Source organism: Cryptotermes secundus, unplaced genomic scaffold (assembly GCF_002891405.2).
Source record: "Cryptotermes secundus unplaced genomic scaffold, Csec_1.0 scaffold1806, whole genome shotgun sequence".
Taxonomy (NCBI): Eukaryota; Metazoa; Arthropoda; class Insecta; order Blattodea; family Kalotermitidae; genus Cryptotermes; species Cryptotermes secundus.
This window is the reverse complement of record NW_019743678.1, coordinates 189,507-210,167: the sequence shown is the minus strand read 5'-3', so window position 1 is coordinate 210,167 and position 20,661 is coordinate 189,507. Positions and strand designations below refer to the sequence as shown.

The following is a 20,661-nucleotide window of genomic DNA, read 5'->3' as shown; positions in this document are numbered from 1 at the left end:
ATGTTAAGGTTTTATTTAATTAACTATAAGCTTAGCTATCTCAACTGAAGGATACAAGATGTTATAAATGCCTAAAAAAGACAGAAGGAATAGTTTTGTAACTGCAGCAGGCAAAAAGCTTCATTTGTGTTTTTGACAATGATGATACCACATGAATACTTCCAGTGTCAAATATTTTCATAGCCAAGGTTTTCCTCAGTTAAGAGTTTGAATTTACAGTGGTACAAAGAAACTTTATTTGGGGATTTCAGCTTACATAATAGAAACAAAACGAGCTTGCATATGATGATGAGTGTAACTTTAAAATAAATGATTGTGTTCATACTACCTGAGAGTCAAATATCTGCTGATCTAGCAGCCAGATTATGGTCCCTTATGCCAAGGATCATAGGTTCGAGACTGGCTATATTTTCTTACTATCTTCAATAACAATCTCCCTTGGAAGAGAGGAGAATCCCACCCTGTATATTCAGACACAAAATTTCAAAAGAGCTGTTGGCATTAGAAAACATGACTATAAAAGCATAGTGTAAAGTCCCTATATTCAACGAATTAATCACCACACCATGAAGGTGTATGAGGAAGTGGATGTATATATCCACATTTTCTCGACTTTCATACTAGCTGGAGGTGAGTGGTCAGCTTCACGCTTTGGTACCCACTGGATAGCTTGGGCGGACCCCAGAGCCAGTCTGGATGACTCAGAGAAGAGAGAATTCTTGACGCTACCAGGACTTGAACTCCAACTCCTACAGTGTCCAGCCCATAGCCAATTACTATAACAATTACACTAACCTGGCTCCCAAAAACCATAGTGTACAGTTAAAATTCTAACTTTGAGTATACCCTAGCAAACTTTTGGGCCTAGGTGCAATGCTGTGCTCGTTACATCCCAGCATTTTTTCTGGCCGAGTGACAGTCAATGCACATAGTTCTGTTCCTCAGAAGGTGGCAGCACTGTACAGAATCATTTGCTATGGCTTTCTGGATGCAATAACAATATATTTTGTATTTCAAAGGAACATAAATTAAAATTTAAGCCACCAGTGAATGAGTTAAAAAGCTTAAAGAAATACTCTACACAGGGATATATATTTTGTTGGACATTTTATAACAGAAAAAGAGAGAACATATGAGCATAATTCTGTTCATGGTACCTGCTAAGTACACTGTACCAATCATAAATATATTTATATAAATCCGTAAAACAAAAATTTGTCAGTTCCTGTTGAAAATCTTACACATATAAAAAAAATACAAGATAAAATTTTGAAATCTCATTTATAACTAAGATCCATGCATTTCTGAAATATCCACATAACTAGTCACTTTGGACATGACATGAAAATGTTTTGTTCAGATTGTGTTCTGAATGTCACGTTTTAAACACAGAAGCTTTAAATACTCATTTGCTCAGTATTTACATTTTTCTGGATTTCATCCACTGTCCAGTATTCTATTATCACTGGTCTAATATCTGGGATTAGATCTTTCTAACTCAACTGAGTACTGTTACTGCCTGACAACTTTAGCCGCCCAGAAAGGCAAACACTGTTGTGGTGCACACGAAGCTATACCCTTGCTGTGCGGCCGTTCAGACCTACTCCCCGAGCGGAAAACATTGCCTACGGAGACCAGGAGTAGTACTATACACCTGACCACACTCCAAGACGCTACATTCCAAACTGGTAGTACCCACGCTGACTTAGGCTGACAAGACTGCTACCCCCCGCTCCGCGAGAGATGGTACAACCCCTTTACCACAGCTAAAGATACGAGGCAGTAACAGTAAGCACCACTGAGGTCCAGAGGTTGGCATTAGCTCTTGCTAATGGACCCAAATCTAGAGGCCGCTCATCTGATGATCAAGCAGAACCAGCTCCCTGAAACATTAAGTTCTACGGTTCAGAATACTGGACAATGCGCCATGTCCCAAAACTAGTGTAACACACGTTTTACAACTGGTTTAATTATTTATCCCTTCATTAAGTAGAGATTACTACAGTCTTGACAAAGAGACTTCATTCTGTGTTTCAACGTGACCCAGATCTGTTTTAAATTCACTTAAGGTCTAAAACGGTGAGAAGAAATTATACATTAAGTCTCAATATAAATATGGGAAACTGTATGAAGTGGACGATTCAGCAGGCGATGCATACTGTCCGACCGAACATGTCACTTGATGCACTCTTACATGCTACAGTTCCTGTCATGTACCTACAGCTACATACTATACAGTCCAGTGGCCCAGCCGCTTTTGTAACTTCATTTCTCACTTGTCTTTTTCTTTTTCCGAGCAGCCTTGATATCGGGTGTTGGAATGTTTTCATTCTTGCGTTTCTGTGAACCTTTACTGCCACCTCCGGTCCCCGAACCCATGTTAGGTATTCCTCCCGCCCCACTGCTTCCTCTGGGGCCACGCTTCTTTTTCTCAGCCCTTTCCTTCTCTTCTAGTTCTTGGTTTTCTCGCTCTATGAGTGTGATAAGCGTATTGCATCGACGTTGTAACTCCATTGCTGTCCGTGACTTAATAAACCAATCAAAACGAAACTGAGGAGCATTCCTGTAAAATACAGATATATTCAATACATGTCAAGACAAATGTAACAATAAGGCCTGTTAACATATCCAGATCTAGGGAGCATTGTCTGCCTGCACCAGGCAGTCACTTGCGGAAGTACATAGTGCGAGATGGATCATTTAAAAACTAGGGACACAAAACCTTTCTTTTCTGAAACACCACAATGTTAAATTATCCTTTATTTGTGGCCCACATTAACACATTCACTGCCAATTCCAGCGGCCAACGGGACTGCATGCCAGTGCTGATTACATTAAACAAAGGACTATTGCCACTTTTTATGTAAATGTCATCTTCTTCTACAGAAATTACTCAAATGAAGACCATCTTCAAATGTAGCCTGTTAAAGCTAAACAGATGAAATGTGCCTGTTGACTGCTGTTTGCTTGTTCTCTTCCTTTTCTGTTTCAAATGTTGCAACCTCAATATCCAGTTTTTGTTGAAATACGACTGGTCCAGGAGGTAAATCCCAGAACAAGGGCATGACAGTGAATGTGTAAAGATCTCTTTAATGGGTCCATTTTATGATGCTGTATGAAAAGGCTGGGTTACACAATGTTAAAGGAAGTCAGTAAAGAATAACTGACATATTCTTTTCAAGAAAGGCAAAACTGCTTTCTAAAAATAATTATACTTACAGAAATTTGACGAAAAGTACAATATTGTTGGAAGATAGCCGCCGCAGAATGCAGCTGAAGTGATATTATTTGTATTTGAGTGTGCAAGAATAAATGTGTTAGCTAAATCCGACACTTCACGTGGGTCTCGGGTTTAGCGAACACACTTATTCTTGCACACTCAAATACAAATAGTATCACTTCAACTGCATTCTGCAGCGGCTATCTTCCAACTGTCTCTGACCGTGGCTGGATCTCGACTGTCTTCAACTGCGACTATCCCAAAACTGTCTCGGTGAATGCATTACCTTCTTATATATCTGCGGCCGTTGCTATGCAGTGAACCTTCTGTTGCGACTCACTGTTAGATTTACAATACTGCTATTGTTGCTTCCTATGCAACGGTCTGTTATTGCGTTTCCATGGAAGTAACCCTTCTGGATTCCAAACACGTGACATTATTTTATTTAAACAACCCTTCCAAAGGTTAAAAAAAGTTACTAATGTGGCTGAGAATTCCTGATAACCTGATCACAAATATGAACGTTACCAAAGGTCACTATGACAAAAAGTATGATGGGCCCTAGAATGGGCTTTAAAGCGACTGATAAGCAATCCATCTAGTGCACAGGTTTTCAGAAAGCTGAAGTAGTATATCTCATTGAAAGCTTCCTTTTCAGCCTATTGGGATTATTATTTCTCTGCCTGAAATGTGAACTTTGAAAACAGTCATAGGCTACTGACATCTACAAACAAATAAAAGAACTACTAGATTTCAAATCAGATACTATGCAAAAGCAGATTCAACTTTCCTGTTGGTCACAGAGCCTGAAACTGCAATCACACCATAAATGTGTGAAGCAGAAGAAAACACAAACTACTTCCCACTCTACCAATACTTCTTATAAACGACTATCTACACTTTTTCCCCCCCCTTGGCACTAAAACCCTAATGGGCCTAGGCCTACTTCCATGAACTTGTCCGTTTCACTTCCGTTTTTCTAGATCTTAGACGTAGGGTAGGACTCCTTGGGTGTGCGATCAGCTCGTCGCAAGGCCTCTACCTGTACACAAACACAGAAAAACGCACACAAACATCCATGCCCTGAGTGGGATTCGAACCCACGATCCCGGCTTATCTACACTTATCACAACAAATTCTTCTGAATTTAATATCAAATGCATTTCAACTCAACAGCCATTACAAGTGCCACTTGTAAGATTTGTGTTCTACCCTGTGTCCTTACCCTACCAATGTTCATGTTTTATTTAGTGCAACTTCAAAGAGTATTCTGTTTTCATTAGTAAGCTGCATATTTATTGCTAATCATTCCTTATTAAATTTTAATTTACAGAAAAATTCAAATATAATGGGTGAGGATTAGATGTAAATGAACAACATACTGTAACGTGTTTCGTTACTGAAGACGCCGTAGAGATTGTTAACTGGTTTATTTAACTGATTCTCGCACACGCGTCTGTAACTCGTAACTTGCAAACTGAGAACTGTCGTCGGCGGCTGTGTAGCTCCCTTATAAACCCTCAGCAGGGCAACGAGAAAACAACCACGTGGTAGGCATCACTGTTGCTAGGGTCGTCTATCTCAACCACTGTTTATCTGNGTATTCTGTTTTCATTAGTAAGCTGCATATTTATTGCTAATCATTCCTTATTAAATTTTAATTTACAGAAAAATTCAAATATAATGGGTGAGGATTAGATGTAAATGAACAACATACTTCTTGAACTTGCATTACATAAAGATGAGCACCAATANGCGTTGCATAGCGACCAGTGCGCTGGGATTCGGCTCACTTCGGCTCCGCTCGGCACGTCACCGCCGCCGCCGGGGGGGGGAGTGGTGTCCTGCGTAGCGCGACAAGTAGTAACGAGAGCGCTACGTTAGCGCCACGTACCGCTGGGGAGGTAGGGGTCCTCCGTTGCGCAACATGTCACAATACTTCTTGAACTTGCATTACATAAAGATGAGCACCAATTTCAGAGGGGAGCAGGACAGAATACAAATCATACAAGCAGAAGTGGTTTACAATCTAATATCTAAAAGGTATGAAAGTAGCTGACAAACCAAAATTTGTCTGCTATTAAATTCAGAAGAATTTGTTGCAATAAGGGTAGATGGTCATTAACAAGAAGTAACCTTATGCTATACACCACACACATGAACTCTGTATAGTTGTTCTTACCTCTATGGCTCAAGCATGTAGACACCTACTTTTATCTATCAAAATCTATAAAATACAAGGTCGATCCAAAAAGCAAAAGCAATCAACTTATAAAAATTGGAGTACAGGTCAGAGAGTGGTCAGAATTTAATGAAGCATATTCTGTACTTGGACACATTTAAACATGACTTCAGTTGCTGGTATGTTTATTGTGTTGGCTACAACCACTGTGCAAACTGGCTGATTCTGCTTTTTGAATGCACAAATGATGATCAATGCATCACGATTAGATTTTAATAGAAATGGTTCAAATATTTACATATGCACTTGTCCCTCATACACTGTAAAGTATGCACCTTTTCTGGACAACTATAAAATTTTACATGGATTCTGACTTTAAACACGTGTCAGAGGAAATGTTTTCTTGGCTTCAAAAGAAACTGAAAAGAGTGTGTGGGGAACCAGGTGTGATTACATTAAAAATACTTGTTTGTTGTAAATTTAATAAAAGAATAGGGCTGCGCCTTAGTTCAAGCGGTTAGTCGGTAGCTTCCCATCACGGCGGCCTGGGTTCGATCCCAGGTCTGGTCAAGTGGGATTTGTGGTGGACAACATGGCGCTGAGGCAGGTTTTCTCTGAGTACTTCGGTTTCCCCTGCCAATCTTCATTCCACCAACTGATCCACAATCACTCTCAACTATCATGTGGGACTGGTACAATAGGCCAGAAGTGGCCGCAGTACAAGGGGCTTAGTCCCACCCCACTAGCAATAAAAGAAATAAAAAAAGAATAAGAGTAAATTACTTTTGTTTTTTGAATTTCACTTGCAGCAGCACTTTCATCAAGCCTTACCTCACTGCTGCCCGGAGCTCTTCATAAACATTTTCTTTGTCAAATCCAAGCTTGTGTAACATACATACAAGAAACCTATCCTCCTCTTCTGTATAGTTCTTGCCTTTGTTAGTGCCGTATGCTATCCGGAGCTGGTGGAACGGGGCACGATATCTGGCCATCTGCAAGCCAAAAACAAGTGCAGGAGAAAGTCCCTTCTCACAGGGCTCTCTGTAATAATGCATAAATTTCATAACAAAAATCCTGACTAGAAAAAGTACCCTTATTCTGTCATTTACATCAAAACTATCCATTTAAGTTTCTTTTTGAGCCAATGAACATTGAACTGAGGAACACCTTAAATTGGAGGTAATTTAAAACTGAGATTACTGCCTTAGAAAAATTCAAACTGATCATTAAATAAGGGAAAAGCTTAAACGGGTTCCGCTCCATTTACCTGCCTTTCAATGTATCTATCTACAATTACTCTCTAACCTTTTCATTTATTATCCCCCCCCCCCGAAATTTCTCGTCCTGTACTTCTTAAACAAAAGCTGAAACTCAGCTGCTGTAATAATACTGTACTGTTGCCTTTATCTACGTCAATATTTGTGCTCCATATATTAATATATTTTAAATACATATTTTTCTTCCTCACATGTTTAGGTTCCTCAGGAAGTGTGACAAGAACACTGAAACTATGACAATCCATGCAAGTTGGTAGTGGATTATGTGACTGCTTTCTATATTACTAAAAGAGAAACCTGTATCTGTCCCTTGAAATTAACACTTCTGACATTACCTTCACATATTCTACATACATTTTCATGATTTAGGGGTTTGTGCGTGACTTATAAGACAAGTTCTGGATTGGATGACTGGATTTATTAACACCTTATACACAGTACTCGGAACTAGAGACAATACAGCGCTACCACTGATCTACACACTTTACAGTTTACCAGTATACACACTATAAGATTCTCAGTCTTCACTACTCGTATCCAGGAAATGGATTTATAACCGTCTCACTGTCTCTTAAAATCACACATGAAGTCTCCCTTTCACAGCCTAATTCCCTTCTTATCGTAATTCTGCAGCTGCCGATTGTGAAGATTTGACCCAATTCAATTCCAAGCTTATATCCTAGCAGGCTGCTGTCCCAAAACTTGACTCTTCACTCTATGCTGCTCAAATCAATTCTTCTTTATAACTTGGCATGGACCCCATGAAAAACACTGTCTTCTATTGTCTCATATTGTTTTAGGTGTGTTTACTGCACCACTGCATTGCAATGGTTGTGGTGTTGATCACATAGAAAATAGCCTCCCTATTGTTGAGGTGTGTTTACTGCAGGCATGTGTTTACCAAGTCACTGCCTAGCAATGGGTATACATGTCACAATACGAATCACATGAATTCTTTATGGTAAAAGTGTAATTTCACATTTTCAAGCAGTAATCCAACTTTTTATGGTTAAAATCTTTCCTTTTTATCAAGACAATGTACCATCCTTAACAGCTACAATCATATTGTCATGTGTAAGGGTGACTATAGACGGGGTCTGGATTGGATACTGGATTTATCAACCACTTATACAACCCCACTTGGAACTAGAAGTAATTACAATGCTATCGCTGAACTCCAAAATTCACTAATCACTACATACCAAGTCTTCCTGCAGTGTCTTCAAACAGCCATTACCTAGCAGCAGCTTCTATTGGTGGAGATTCTTCAAATTCCCCCACTCAAGTCCTATTTTCGCAGCCTCCCGTGCAGAACTCTACTGGACTGACAACTCTGGAAGTTGACTGCCAATTCTCAACTAACTACCAGCAACCAACAACTGAACCAGTTGCCCCATTTCTCTTCTTTAGAATTCTTTGTCACTGACCATGTACGCAACACCATATTTTTTCCATTGCATGCATAACCAATGCTGTGGCAGTGTTTACCGAGCTGTTATCCAGAAATGGGTCTAATATAACTGTCCATCGCATAGCAATGGCTGTTGTCTTCTTGTTTGTTTTGAGGTCTTTGCCTAGCAATGGATTTATACACTACAATATACAGTTCTCAGAATCCTTACACTGTAACCAGATGGGTGAGAGATGAAGCCCAGAACTTCATAACCAAAGACACAATAATGCGCTGGCTGGTCAGAGCCATCACACACCTCAGGTGATGGTGATTACATGAGGAAAACTTAAGTAAGTCAGGAAGAAACCTGTTCTTATGTCACTGTGTTCACCATGAATCTCACATAAATTCACCCAGGCCTGAACCCAAGACTCTCTGGTGAGAAGCCAGCACCTAACCACCTGGGCTATAAATTTCAGTAAACAGGTGACATAAGCACTGTATATGAGTTTGCGTAGGATGATCACTGTCTTCTGGAATTTGATGGCATGTAGCATTGCAAAAAGTTATCAGCAGGGCCCGGATTTTGATGACATGTCATCTTTTTTTCCTTGTATCCTATTCGATGCTCTTAAATATATAAATCTCGGATATGAGCTCCTGGTTACAGAAATGTAAATTTTATAGGTAATTCTTTGTCATTTTTTTATATTTTTAGGTTTAAGGTCATTTTTTCATTTTGGGAGTATTTTTTGGGTAAATTTTTGGACTTTTAAGGGTACTTCTTGTCATTTTTGGCCATTTTAGGGAATTTTTCTTCATATGTTTTCTGAAATGTGAATAATACAGAAGCAAAGTGTTCTTTCTCATTCTCCTTTAGGTCATTTTTCTGGATTTTTTGGGTCATTTTTTAAATATTTTCAGGTCATCAAAATCCGGGCCCTGCATATTACATATTTGGGTCATATTTTAGGTCATTTTTTAAATATTTTCAGGTCATCAAAATCCGGGCCCTGGTTATCAGCGTTTCTACGGAACTTCTTGCCTCAACCTTCAGGGCACATTCCTCTGAAATGTTGATAAGAATCCACCAGATTACATGGTGCCACATCCCAGAAGACATTAATACAAGCATTCCTAGATTTATTTGATAGTTGTGTTCCCAAAAAAGTTACACAGGGTCAAACTGCACAAACCAAACATAATTTTACCTTCTGTCACATTCTTCATCCAAAAACTCATGCATTAATGAACTCACTCTTCTTCTTCCTATCTCAATTTGTCAACAAGCAATTCACACTAAAAACAAGCACAATCAATTGAAACTGATCTGACTTAGTTGATGACATTAAAGTGAAACATTTCCAAACGTAAATATAACAACAGGTACCTGTACTCAGTAGTGAAATGCGGTATTTTTGGGATCTCACTGCCGCCTGTGAAGTTCAAATGCTTCATCTGCTTTTACTGTCACACCAAGTTGCTATTTCAAACTTTTCTAGAAAACTACTTTAATAAATTCAGATTTCACAACAGGATACAAAATTACAAGACCAAGATGTGAAAACAAGTTTACAACATTATTTATGATTCTGGATTGTGTTCAACTGCAGGCCCAAGTATATTAGTTACTTACCGTGACAAGACGGGGGGGAAAAGAACATAACATATTTACACTTTTCGAACCTTAAAAAACAAACCCTGACAGCAAACAGCAAAAACTGTGTCCTTACCTTGGCATCCAGTGCCTTCTTAATACTGGCTCGTCGCTGAATTTTGGCCTCTCCCCTGTCAATCTGTGCCATGATACGGTCAATATCTTGTAGTTCATGGCACCGTTCCCAGAATACAGAGCTGTATTGCATCACCTCATCTGGAGTCTTTCCTTCCACATCCTTGGCAATGTTATCAATGTCATCTCTTCCGTACTTCTCGTTGGCCTTAATGAACTGATTGAAGTCACGCTTCGTCCAGTTTGTGAAACCCTAGTAAAATAAATATGGGGGGGGGGGAAGGAAAACATATTAAGTTATGTTATATGCCCTTTTCTGGCATAAAGCAAACATGACTATCAATTTTTATTCTGATCATAGTTGCTCTAAATCTTGATGAAGAGTCACACTGATTTATAAGCAACTGAAATTAATTCATTAACTGAAACCTCTTCTACCTGTGTGAGCAACTTTTCTTTCTCCACAACTTCATCTTCTGTGAGTGGCTGGGCATCATCTATTTTGCGCTGTTCTTCTTTTTGAATTCTCGAAGCATCAGACCCCAGTTCTGGATTCTTAGGAACCTGCAAAATGTGTTGCATTCAGTTCATTCAGATATCTTACAAATATGTTCTTTGTGATTCTGTATGCCGTGACAGCTTAAATGTTTGTTTATGGCACATACAAACTTACTACCGCACATCTTGTGGTGTTATGGAAAGGGGCATTAAATAAGATATCTGATAAAATGTAATCTTAAAAGGATCAAGTGAGAAACATGCTACGACAGTGAAAGCACAATACGTTCCAGTCAGTGAGTGTAATACCGAGTTAAGTACATTACTGCATAAATCTCTGAAGTTGCTTCTTTTTCTCCTTGGAAGTGACATTTAGTGACTTAAAACCTTCTTCTCTGTAACATCACAGAGATACAAACCCAGTGCTGCAAAGCTAACCACACTGCAGATATCATACTACATTCTCAGATACCATCTTCATTTGTTTTCATTAAAAATTTGCAGTGCCAAAAACTTTAAAATATTTTAGTAAAAGATTAATAATAATGGATTACTTTTAACGTCTCATGAAAATATGTTTCTATTAATCAACTAACTTATTAATAGATAATTATTAAAAACAGCCACTGACAGCCACAGTATTTATACCATCAATTCATGGTACAGGTTTTTTCAAGTTAATAATTATTCTACTCAGCTAGAAAATCGTTTTATGGAACATGAGGCTCATCAATGTATTCACAAAACCCTGCCAGTGGAACCTTAACCTGAGTCAGTTCAAGCTAGTCAATCTGCAGGATCAATTTCTCTAACATGAGCACATTTGTTCAAGCAGTGGCACTACTGATTTGTATTCTGGAGGTAGCTGGTCTACACCCCAGCCAGGAGACCAACTCATGTTTTCTGTAGTCCCTCTATTACACTGTCATGCCAATATCTCATATTAGACCATGACTGCTTCCTTCCGCATCCTCTCTAATTCATTATTTACACTAATAATCCGACCGTTCAACACTATATTGTCACAGTTAATGAGTAGGCCTACAATCAAATAAACCATAATAAATAAATAAATATGTCTGTAGTAAAAATTTTAACCCTCTGTACACAGTACATCTGCATTAAAACCACAACAGCTGAAGACAGTAGTTTACTCTTTATCAATCAGTCTAGCATTTCTGGTAACAGACGACATAAAGTGTGACATACCAATGTTTAGAGGAAAGAACGGTTTTCACATGAAATGTCTGTCGTTTGAGAGAAGTACTGTGGGGGTTTCTGTACAGCTACATTTACGCCCCAGCACACTTGGCTTTTATAGCAGGTGGTTCTATGGCCAGGCTTGACACTGAAAGGTTAAATTACCCTCACCTCCTCACACGTACATTGTCTCATAAATGAACCCTTTCATTGAAGAGTTTCAACACAGTTTTGTACACATGTATTAATCTCACACCAAAATGAATCTACCTTATAGTGACCAGCCCTGCACACGTTACAGTTTTGTTGTGCAATGCAACAATATCGTTAAGGTAATTATGCCAAGAAAGAGTCTCTCACTGAATTGCCTCAAACAAGATGGATTCTACAGACAATAGAAAACATCGGATCCTGTAAGTAATGAATCAACAGTCTTATAGGATGACTATCTGTATGACCATAAGTGATAAAATGTTCTCAGGCTATTATCCATGTGAATATGGAACCAAACATGTGTTCTGGGTTGACATGATTGGAAGCCTGAGAAGATTCTAATACCCAAATGAAAATACCTTCCAAAATTTAAGCTAACACTGAATGAAGCACATTAAGATTCTAAACTCTGATTTGCTGGTAAGTTCCACTTCAATAGCAAACTCATTACTGAACTGCTTATTTCACTGAAAGAGATATATACAAACCTTATAACCGACTGTTTTCCGGAAGTAGTAAATTTCCTGATCCAACAGCTCAAACAGCCGGGGTGGGAAAAACTGAAAATCTTGAACAATTGGTTGCTTAGGTGGTCGTGGAGCCTAGAAAACAAAAATTACATCTCTTTATTAAATAAATCAACACTGTTGTCTTAAATATATCGAAATATACATTAATAATGGATATAATATAATGTGATTGAATAATCCATGACTAGACAACGCTCAGTAAACATTGCTTGAAAGATGGAATAGCAACAGAAGTGGAAGTTCATTTGCCAGGTAACAAATATTAACAAAGACATTCCCATGACAACAGGAGGACAGTTAACCGTTTGAGATGGTGATCTGTATCCAGTCCACCAAAAGTCAATTCAGTCCAGTAGATTTCAGCCATGACAGATTCTTCATATGGCATTCAGCAGGAGTTCAATGCATGAGCAGAGATTTGTTGTTTTTCATTCGTCACAGTAGACACTCGTGGTCCAACAAGGAAAGGAGCGAGTCGTAGACAGTAATACTCATAGACAGTGAGCTGTCATAATTGATTGTAATTGTAAAGAAGTGCCAATGAATCCACTCATTGAATTCAGAACCCATTATTATTAGTCATGAAACCCCGAATACGTGACACTAACGAGTATTAATAATACTACAACTACAATAATGACGACAACAATAATGTAAGATATGTGGTTCTACAGTAGTGACTATGTAGACGAATGTCTTCTGGGAAGTGACACCATGCAGTTTGGTAGATAAGTACTAACATTTTAAAAATTATCTCAATCTCTTCTCACACGTCTATTTTGAATAACCAAAGGAAAAAGGAACATGAAGACAATAAACATACTATATGACAAGATTCTGGTTTATATTTCATGAGCCCTCTGGCTGTTAATTGTTTTTCATGCTCCTAAGCATATGCACCTATATTTGGTGAACAAGCTGTTTGGTCACTTAAGTGTGATGACCTGAGTACCATTCATACTGATTGGAACCTCAAGCACTAATTCTATGTATTTTTTTTTTCCTTGGCACTACAGCCCCAGTGGGCCTAGGCCTACCTCCATGAACTTCTCCGTTCACTTCGGTTTTTCTAGATCTTACACATTCGGTAGGACTCCTTGGGCCGGTGATCAGCTCGTCGCATGGCCTCTACCTGTACACAAACACAGAAAAACGCACACACACATCCATGCCCGGAGCGGGATTCGAACCCACGATCCCGGTTTCCAAGCGAGTGAAGACAGTACATGCCTTAGACCGCTCGGCTACCATGACCAGCTAAATCTATGTATAGGATATTGTATTTTGTGAATAAGACAGCAGTTTTCAAAGTTACCTTTGGTGCCTTTGGTTCTGAAACACGGAGAGCCTCACGGAAGTAAGCATCCACTGCGTAGTTGGCTTTTCGCTCTCGTTTCGGGGGCTCAATCCAGTTCCCAATGCCAAGAATTTTCTGTTTCTCTCTGAATGAAATTATACAACATACAGACCAGATCAAAATCTGCAGTTAAATATGCTATGAGAAATATTCTAAGACTGAAATACCACATGACACCTAAAATTATAAATGTAACCCACTTCATAACTTTGATGTAGTGCTTTTTTTGTTATTCTCTGATTCTCAAGGACTTAGCTCCATGGAGTTCGTGAGTTACCAGATCAGGTGTTTTATATAACATCTTCAGTTCTTAGTTACTTTGGATTCTCCCAGCTTCCTTCCCCCCCATCACATCACATTGTGTCACACCGAGTCACACACAAATACTGCTATCATTCCACTGCCTGTTCTTGCAAACAACAAATATCTTACCGATAATCTTCCCCTTCAAACTGGTAGACAGAGTCTGTGCCTGGTGCATCCAGTGTAAAATTCCTAAGTGTAGATTCTCCCATACCCGCCAACTTTTGTCTCATTTCCTCTGTCTGTAAAGAAAAACAAAATGGCCTCATGAAATCAGGAATCGCATGTAAATTTAAACCTCCATTCAGGGCTTCTTTGGGGAACAGTAGACCTGAACACCAAACTGAAGAGAGTCTCAAACATGCAGAAAATCTAACACTGTGGTTACTGACCTTGAATCATTGAAACTGAGCACTAAATAAGAGAAAACATTAAACTGGGTAACATTAGATGTTGTGTTTCCACAGATAAATACCATATTATACCAATGACAAATTTATAATAATGGCATATTCACCTTTGCTTCTCCTTTCATGAGAATTGTGTCGATATCTTCATCGGTTATGGCTGAATCCTTAGAAGCAAAGACCTGGTTTGCCCCATAGCGGATCATGTTAAGCATCTCATCCTTGTTTAGTTGGTTTTGTTTGTTGTCCACAAGACGACCTGAACAAAGATTAATCTGATTACTTTCCTTTACCACAAGAATGATGATTCTGACTATCAGTAATGATCAAAGATGAAATTCCCATCATGCTGAGCAAACTGTGAAGTCACACAGCAAAAACAGTTGACACAGAGTTCTATTATATCATAAATGGCATATATGAGCGGAAAAAGAGCTGAAGATCACTGCTGTCTCCAATGACATGTCATGTAACAGGGTAAAAAGATAACAATGAATCAGAACACTTTGTCTCCACCGTTAGGCTAAATTGTAGGAATCTGGCAATGGGAGAACTTTCTCCTGAAGACAGAGGTCATATGTTCCTCTATACACTGACATCTTTTCATCAGACTGTACAGCGTCACATTCTAGAAGACAATAAACTTTGTCATTACTGTAAAAACCACCAAACCTCAAAACAAAAATATGGCGCGGTCACACTTTATGTGAATTTGAAATAGTGTGATATAAAAAATTAAACCTGCATTTTATGCACAGAGTTTGATATAATGTGCATCCCCCCAAATTTGGCAAGAATCATGTATTTGTTATTTGCCTGAGAAAACTTGTCTTGAATTATGTGAGGCCTGCAGGAATGCATCCTTGCACAAAATGCGACCGCGCTGTAATATCGAACCTGCTTTCACACAATTCATCCTCTATTTGTGATTCATTTAATGGTACTTTAAGTTCTGACCACACAGCACTGAATGGTAGAATGATTACTGAATGATGAATTGGAAAGGACATGACAAGTGTGTTCACAGTCTGTTTCAAGGTACTATCCTAACATCTGGCTAGAGGGACTAAGGGAAGAAAAAACCTCAATCAGGATAGTTAAGTGTCCTCAGCCGAGATCTGAACCAGGCATCTCTTGAATACAGGTCAGAAGCATTATCACCTGAGCTAACTTGCTCACATTATTTTAACTCTTATAGATACATCAAAGAGACTGTGACATTCAAACTTCAACAGAGGAGGAAGCAAAACATTTACACTGGTTTATAAACATAAATTTGAAAAATATTACCAGATTGCCCAGCATGAAATTAAAAATTCAACTCGAAACTTATTTGCCTGACCTTATAAAATCCTCAGTCCCAAACATGAGCTGAAATGTCCCAGAATCAGCCAAATGGAACTCCTCCATAAAATCTGAATTGCGACATTGTTTAGTGGCCACAGTGAGGGCAAGCTGCGCCACTATCTGTGCTCCCCCACTCTGCATGTACTCGTTTGCTGGCCATTGTTACTACTCTATGCTCACTGGTAATGAACGAACTAAAATTAACCTTGTCTGATGATGGTCAAAACGAATGAAACATGTAGCATAGTAACATTTCAATAAACATCAGTTACTTAAAATAAAAAGTGACTGACAAATATGCCACATAGTACTGACACACATAACCTTCCTCTAGTTACAAGCTACATTCTTCAGGTATATTTTTTAGCTGTGTAATCTTCTGACATTTGACTACTGATACACATAACCTACTCTAGTTACAAGCACATTCTGCAGGTATATTTTTTAGCTGTGTAATCTTTAGACATTTAACTGGTAGTCCTTACAGGTGAACATGATTTTTTCATAGAAACCTGAGAGAATTTATTTTTCATACTGAATGGTAGGCAAAATATGTATGGTTGAAACAAGTACCTTATGATATCTCATGAGGGTTTTACAATCTATATAATAAATTATTTATTATATCTCATGGAGGAGAAAATTATATTAAAAGGAATACTTCTGGAAGAAAGCAAAAACAACTCCGTAATCAGGTGGCTTCAAATCAGTTCTTATGTACGTTTATCGCAACTAGCTGAGACAGTCAGCTGATAAAAGTTTTGGCTGTGGAGCTGGTTCAAATTTAACGTGTTGCAGAGATCACTCTGATTGTCGAATGAAAATAAATGCTTTTATATTTAATGATGAAATATAAAAAAATATACAGGGTGTTTCATGACTTTATGGCATAAGTGCAGGAGGTGATTTCCTAGGTTTTTGTGATCAAAGAAGTTCATATAAACACGTGTCCGATTTTGGACACTTACGGAGTTATGACCGTCTTTTCATTCCTGTACATGCCCTGTGTGAACCGTGTCTATCATCTGACAGGTCGTTATTTTTAGCCGGCTACAGACAGAGCGTTCTCATTATCTCGACATTTGAGAAGTACCTAAGGCATGGTGGGTTGGTATTTACCTGGGCGGTTCACAACCGAGAGGCAGCCTGTGTTGTGGCCGGCGGTGGCATTTTCGAAAATCAGCTTTAAGCACCAATAAATTCAAATTAAAGGTAATTTCATGAAGTTAACTTTACATTCATACTTTAAACGTATCATGTATTATGCTGGTTTATTATTTTGTTCCGTTTATTGTCAGTAATCGTTACCTTCTATTCTGAGTTTAAAACGGTCATAACTCCGTAACCGTCCAAAATCGGACACATGTTTATGTGAACTTCTTTGATCACAAAGCCCTAGGAAATCACCTCCTGCAGTTACGCCCCAAAGTCGTGAAACACCCTGTATATATATATATCTTGTGGCCATACAAAAACTGACAGGATGTAAACTAAACTTAAACTGCTACAACAGCAGAAACTTGGTACTGGATGTTATTGCCATAACCTCTCCCACCCATATGCTGGCATACACCAGGCTGACATCACCCATGACAAGCCTTTTATGTAAACACTCACATAAATCATTCACCCAAAGTTTGGGGGGGGAGGAATCTGAAATATATAATGAAACGTGGTAATAATCATTAGTTGCAATGAATAAATCAAACGTACATGACCTTCCCTTCCCTACCTGACATGTATCCAAAAGAATTAAAAAAATACAGTACCTTGTTGGATCACAAGCTTGTCCAGTCTCAGCTTCACTTCTGCTCTCTCCACTATCTTCTCTTCGACAGTATTCTCTGTGATCAGACGGAATACTTTCACCTGCTTCAGCTGCCCAATACGATGAGCTCGATCCTGTTACAGAAACATCAAGACATTTTAAGGTAGAGAGCAGTACACAGACCATCAGAATTTTGCAACGGTAATTGTTTCATTACATCACAAATGAATTCACCAGCCGGAAAAGGACACGTACAATCCTAAATAGGAGTTACAATCTATTTTATAACTAACCAATCCAGTTATAACAAACTCCTATTTAAGGTTTCTTTGGGTACCAGTGGATCTTAATACTAAATTGAGAAGAAATTTAAATATATTGTGACGTATTTGCGCTATGCAGGACACCCCTTCCCCCGCCAGCGGACGTAACAGCGCTAGTCAACTCTCCGCCCACCTCCTGCCCGCGGTGATGTAACAGGCAAGTCAACACTCTGCCTCCCTACACCGCGGTGAGGTCTTGCTAGGCAGGCGGTAAACATGACGTCACACAACAGGCGAGCCATGCAAGGACTGTTGCTAGGAAATCGGTAAACACGACAATTCAATTCAACAATGAGTTTATTGAATTGCGAGCACTGAAACTGAATGCAAAATGAGGGAAAACTTTGAACTGCAAACATTAAATAGGAATTCCAGTGGACACTGGAGTGTCTACTGTCTGATATATGCATGACATCTGGGCATTAGCTCCATTGCCATAGTTTGAATGTGGCAAGACAACAGAACAAGGCCCCTAATTGGGTCTGCCAACTTTTTCCCTCCCTGCTGCCATTAACACAAGTACTGCTAGGGAGGAAAAACGATCATTTAAGGCATTACAAGATGGTTAAGGGCATATGGTAACATAGTTGGTTGAGGCACTACAATACAAGCCAGAGGTCACAGGTTCAATTCCCAATGAGATCATCATATTTTTCAATTAACCTAATCCTTCCAGCCACATTGTGGCCCTGGGGATGACTAAGTCTCTAACAGAAATGAATATCAGGAATCTTCTTGGTTGTAAAGGGAGGCTGGACCGTAAGGCTGACAACCTCACAACCAACTGAGCCAACCATCTAGAAAATGTGGGAGCCTCGATGTCTCACAACCCTGTGGGCAAGATGGTTTAGATATGTACTGGAGGCTATCAGGAAAGAGGAAAGCACCTATAAAAAGCACAAAAGGTGAAAGCTTTTCAAACACCAATTCATACAAAATAGAAATGATGCTAGAAGAAGATGAAAACTAACAATTTCAATGACATACTATTTACATAAATCCTTTTATGGAAGGTCATGGGTTCATTTCCCAATGAGGTCATTGGATTTTTCAACTAACCTAATAATTCCAGAAGCACTATGACCCTGGGGTCAACTCAGCCCCGAACAGAAATGAGTACCAGGAATTATCGTGACAAGCATATAAGGCTAACAATTTCACCTCCATCTGTGAGCAGACTATCTAGGAAATATGGGAGCCTTGACATCTCACAACCTTATGGGCCTCCAAGGACTGTTACAACCTAATTTGTATGTTAATTACAAAACATNCTTCATTGTCATCGCCGTGAAAACCTCAAAACTTACATAATTTGTATGTTAATTACAAAACACAAACCCCATTAATCTACTGGTTAGTACATGAGTTAAGTTCTCAGAGGGTTCTATGTTCAAACGTGCCCACTGCTAGTAATTAAATTCCTATGACTGTCGGTATCAAGACGCTCGTGAAGGAGGCATTACTTACCATGGCCTGCAGATCCATCTGGGGATTCCAATCAGAGTCATATATAATAACAACATCTGCTGTGGCGAGGTTAATACCAAGACCACCAGCTCTTGTCGACAACATAAAAATGAATTTCTCGCTGCCTGGTGCATTAAATTCATTGATCTGCCTCTGCCGGTCCTCGTGGGGTGTCTGTCCATCCAGACGACAATACTGAAGAAAAATATGATAATCAACAGCTCTGAAAGTATGCTTAATACCTTGGTATGGTGCATGAAGGCAGTAAAGCTCACATGTTCTTATAAGGTAGTAAAATCTCAAAGTGACAAGATCATGCAATAATGGAATACAGATGAACAAATCCATGAGAGTGGCCCATATATGTAAACTCTACTGCTGACCAGAAATAATTTATGATACTAACAACAAACAAGATAAAAAAAAAATAATAAGAAAATGCAAGAAAAATTTCCTAAATAATTATGCATAAATGAGTAATTTCAGTTTAATGTAACTAAATATGAGTTTTACACCACTACAGCATTTCTATTAGGAGTTGCAATAGCGCAGTCAGTATAGTGATGGCTATAGGCTGGATGACCGAGGGGTTGTAATGAGAGTCCCGGTAGGGTCAACAATTTTCTCTTATCCATGCCATCCAGACGGGCTCAGGAGGTCCACCTAACCTCCTGCTCAATGGGTACCGGGTGACTTTCCCTTAGGTAAATCGGCTGGGGCATGAAGCTGATCACTCACCTTGAGCTAGTGCCGAGGTCAAGAAAATGTGGATCTATACAACCAACAACATATGCCTTCATGGCACAGTGCTTAATTAGTCAAGCACAGGGACAACTTTACCTTACAAGATTTCTATTAAAATTGTGGCATACTGGGATGTGAAGCCATGTAGTACAGCAGACAGTCACCAACATTTTTGGAAGAATGTGCTGCCTCCTTCTTCAGGGAGACTTTGAGAAATTTTCCTCTACAACCATGCCAAATTTAGTCCCACACCAATTTTGACCAAATTTCATATAATGGTGAAGGACCTTTGGTTTCCTTTTGGTTTGAATTCATTTTCTTTCTGATTAGTTTAGTTTACTTTATATGTGTGCATTATGCCTCGGTAACACTGGGTGTGTCAGCTAATGTGCGCGAGTGCATACATATGTCAGCCAGTTAATTACAAACAGACAAAGTCTCTGAAATGTTGGTTTTCAGCTCAACCATAATGCGCGTGGGTGCCTAAAAAAATTTACAACTACACCGGATCAGAGTGCTGTACTTACACTGTATCCCCTCCAATGACAGTAATCCTCCAGAATATCTAGCATTCTGGTCATCTGGCTAAATATGAGAACTCTCGACTCCTGTTCTTGTAACCTTGGAAGTAGTTTATCCAGTATAACCATTTTACCGCAGTTGTAAACCTAGAAGACAAATTAATAGCAATATACAAAAA

General features: G+C 39.0%; 1 protein-coding gene across 1 annotated transcript in view; it reads right to left on the bottom strand.

The window, feature by feature from the left end:
• Positions 1 to 1,090: 1,090 nt before the first annotated feature.
• Positions 1,091 to 20,661, bottom strand: part of LOC111874290 (chromatin-remodeling complex ATPase chain Iswi) — a 36,927-nt gene continuing 17,356 nt past the window's right edge. Inside the window, exons 11-21 of the mRNA XM_023869666.2 lie at positions 20,489 to 20,629; positions 19,218 to 19,412; positions 17,429 to 17,561; positions 14,423 to 14,571; positions 14,035 to 14,147; positions 13,561 to 13,687; positions 12,204 to 12,317; positions 10,243 to 10,368; positions 9,806 to 10,057; positions 6,234 to 6,394; positions 1,091 to 2,563 (exon numbers count right to left, since the gene is read on the bottom strand). Coding sequence (XP_023725434.1) covers positions 2,266 to 2,563; positions 6,234 to 6,394; positions 9,806 to 10,057; positions 10,243 to 10,368; positions 12,204 to 12,317; positions 13,561 to 13,687; positions 14,035 to 14,147; positions 14,423 to 14,571; positions 17,429 to 17,561; positions 19,218 to 19,412; positions 20,489 to 20,629 — 1,809 coding nt within the window. The 3' untranslated portion in view covers positions 1,091 to 2,265. The remainder of the gene's footprint in view (positions 2,564 to 6,233; positions 6,395 to 9,805; positions 10,058 to 10,242; positions 10,369 to 12,203; positions 12,318 to 13,560; positions 13,688 to 14,034; positions 14,148 to 14,422; positions 14,572 to 17,428; positions 17,562 to 19,217; positions 19,413 to 20,488; positions 20,630 to 20,661) is intronic.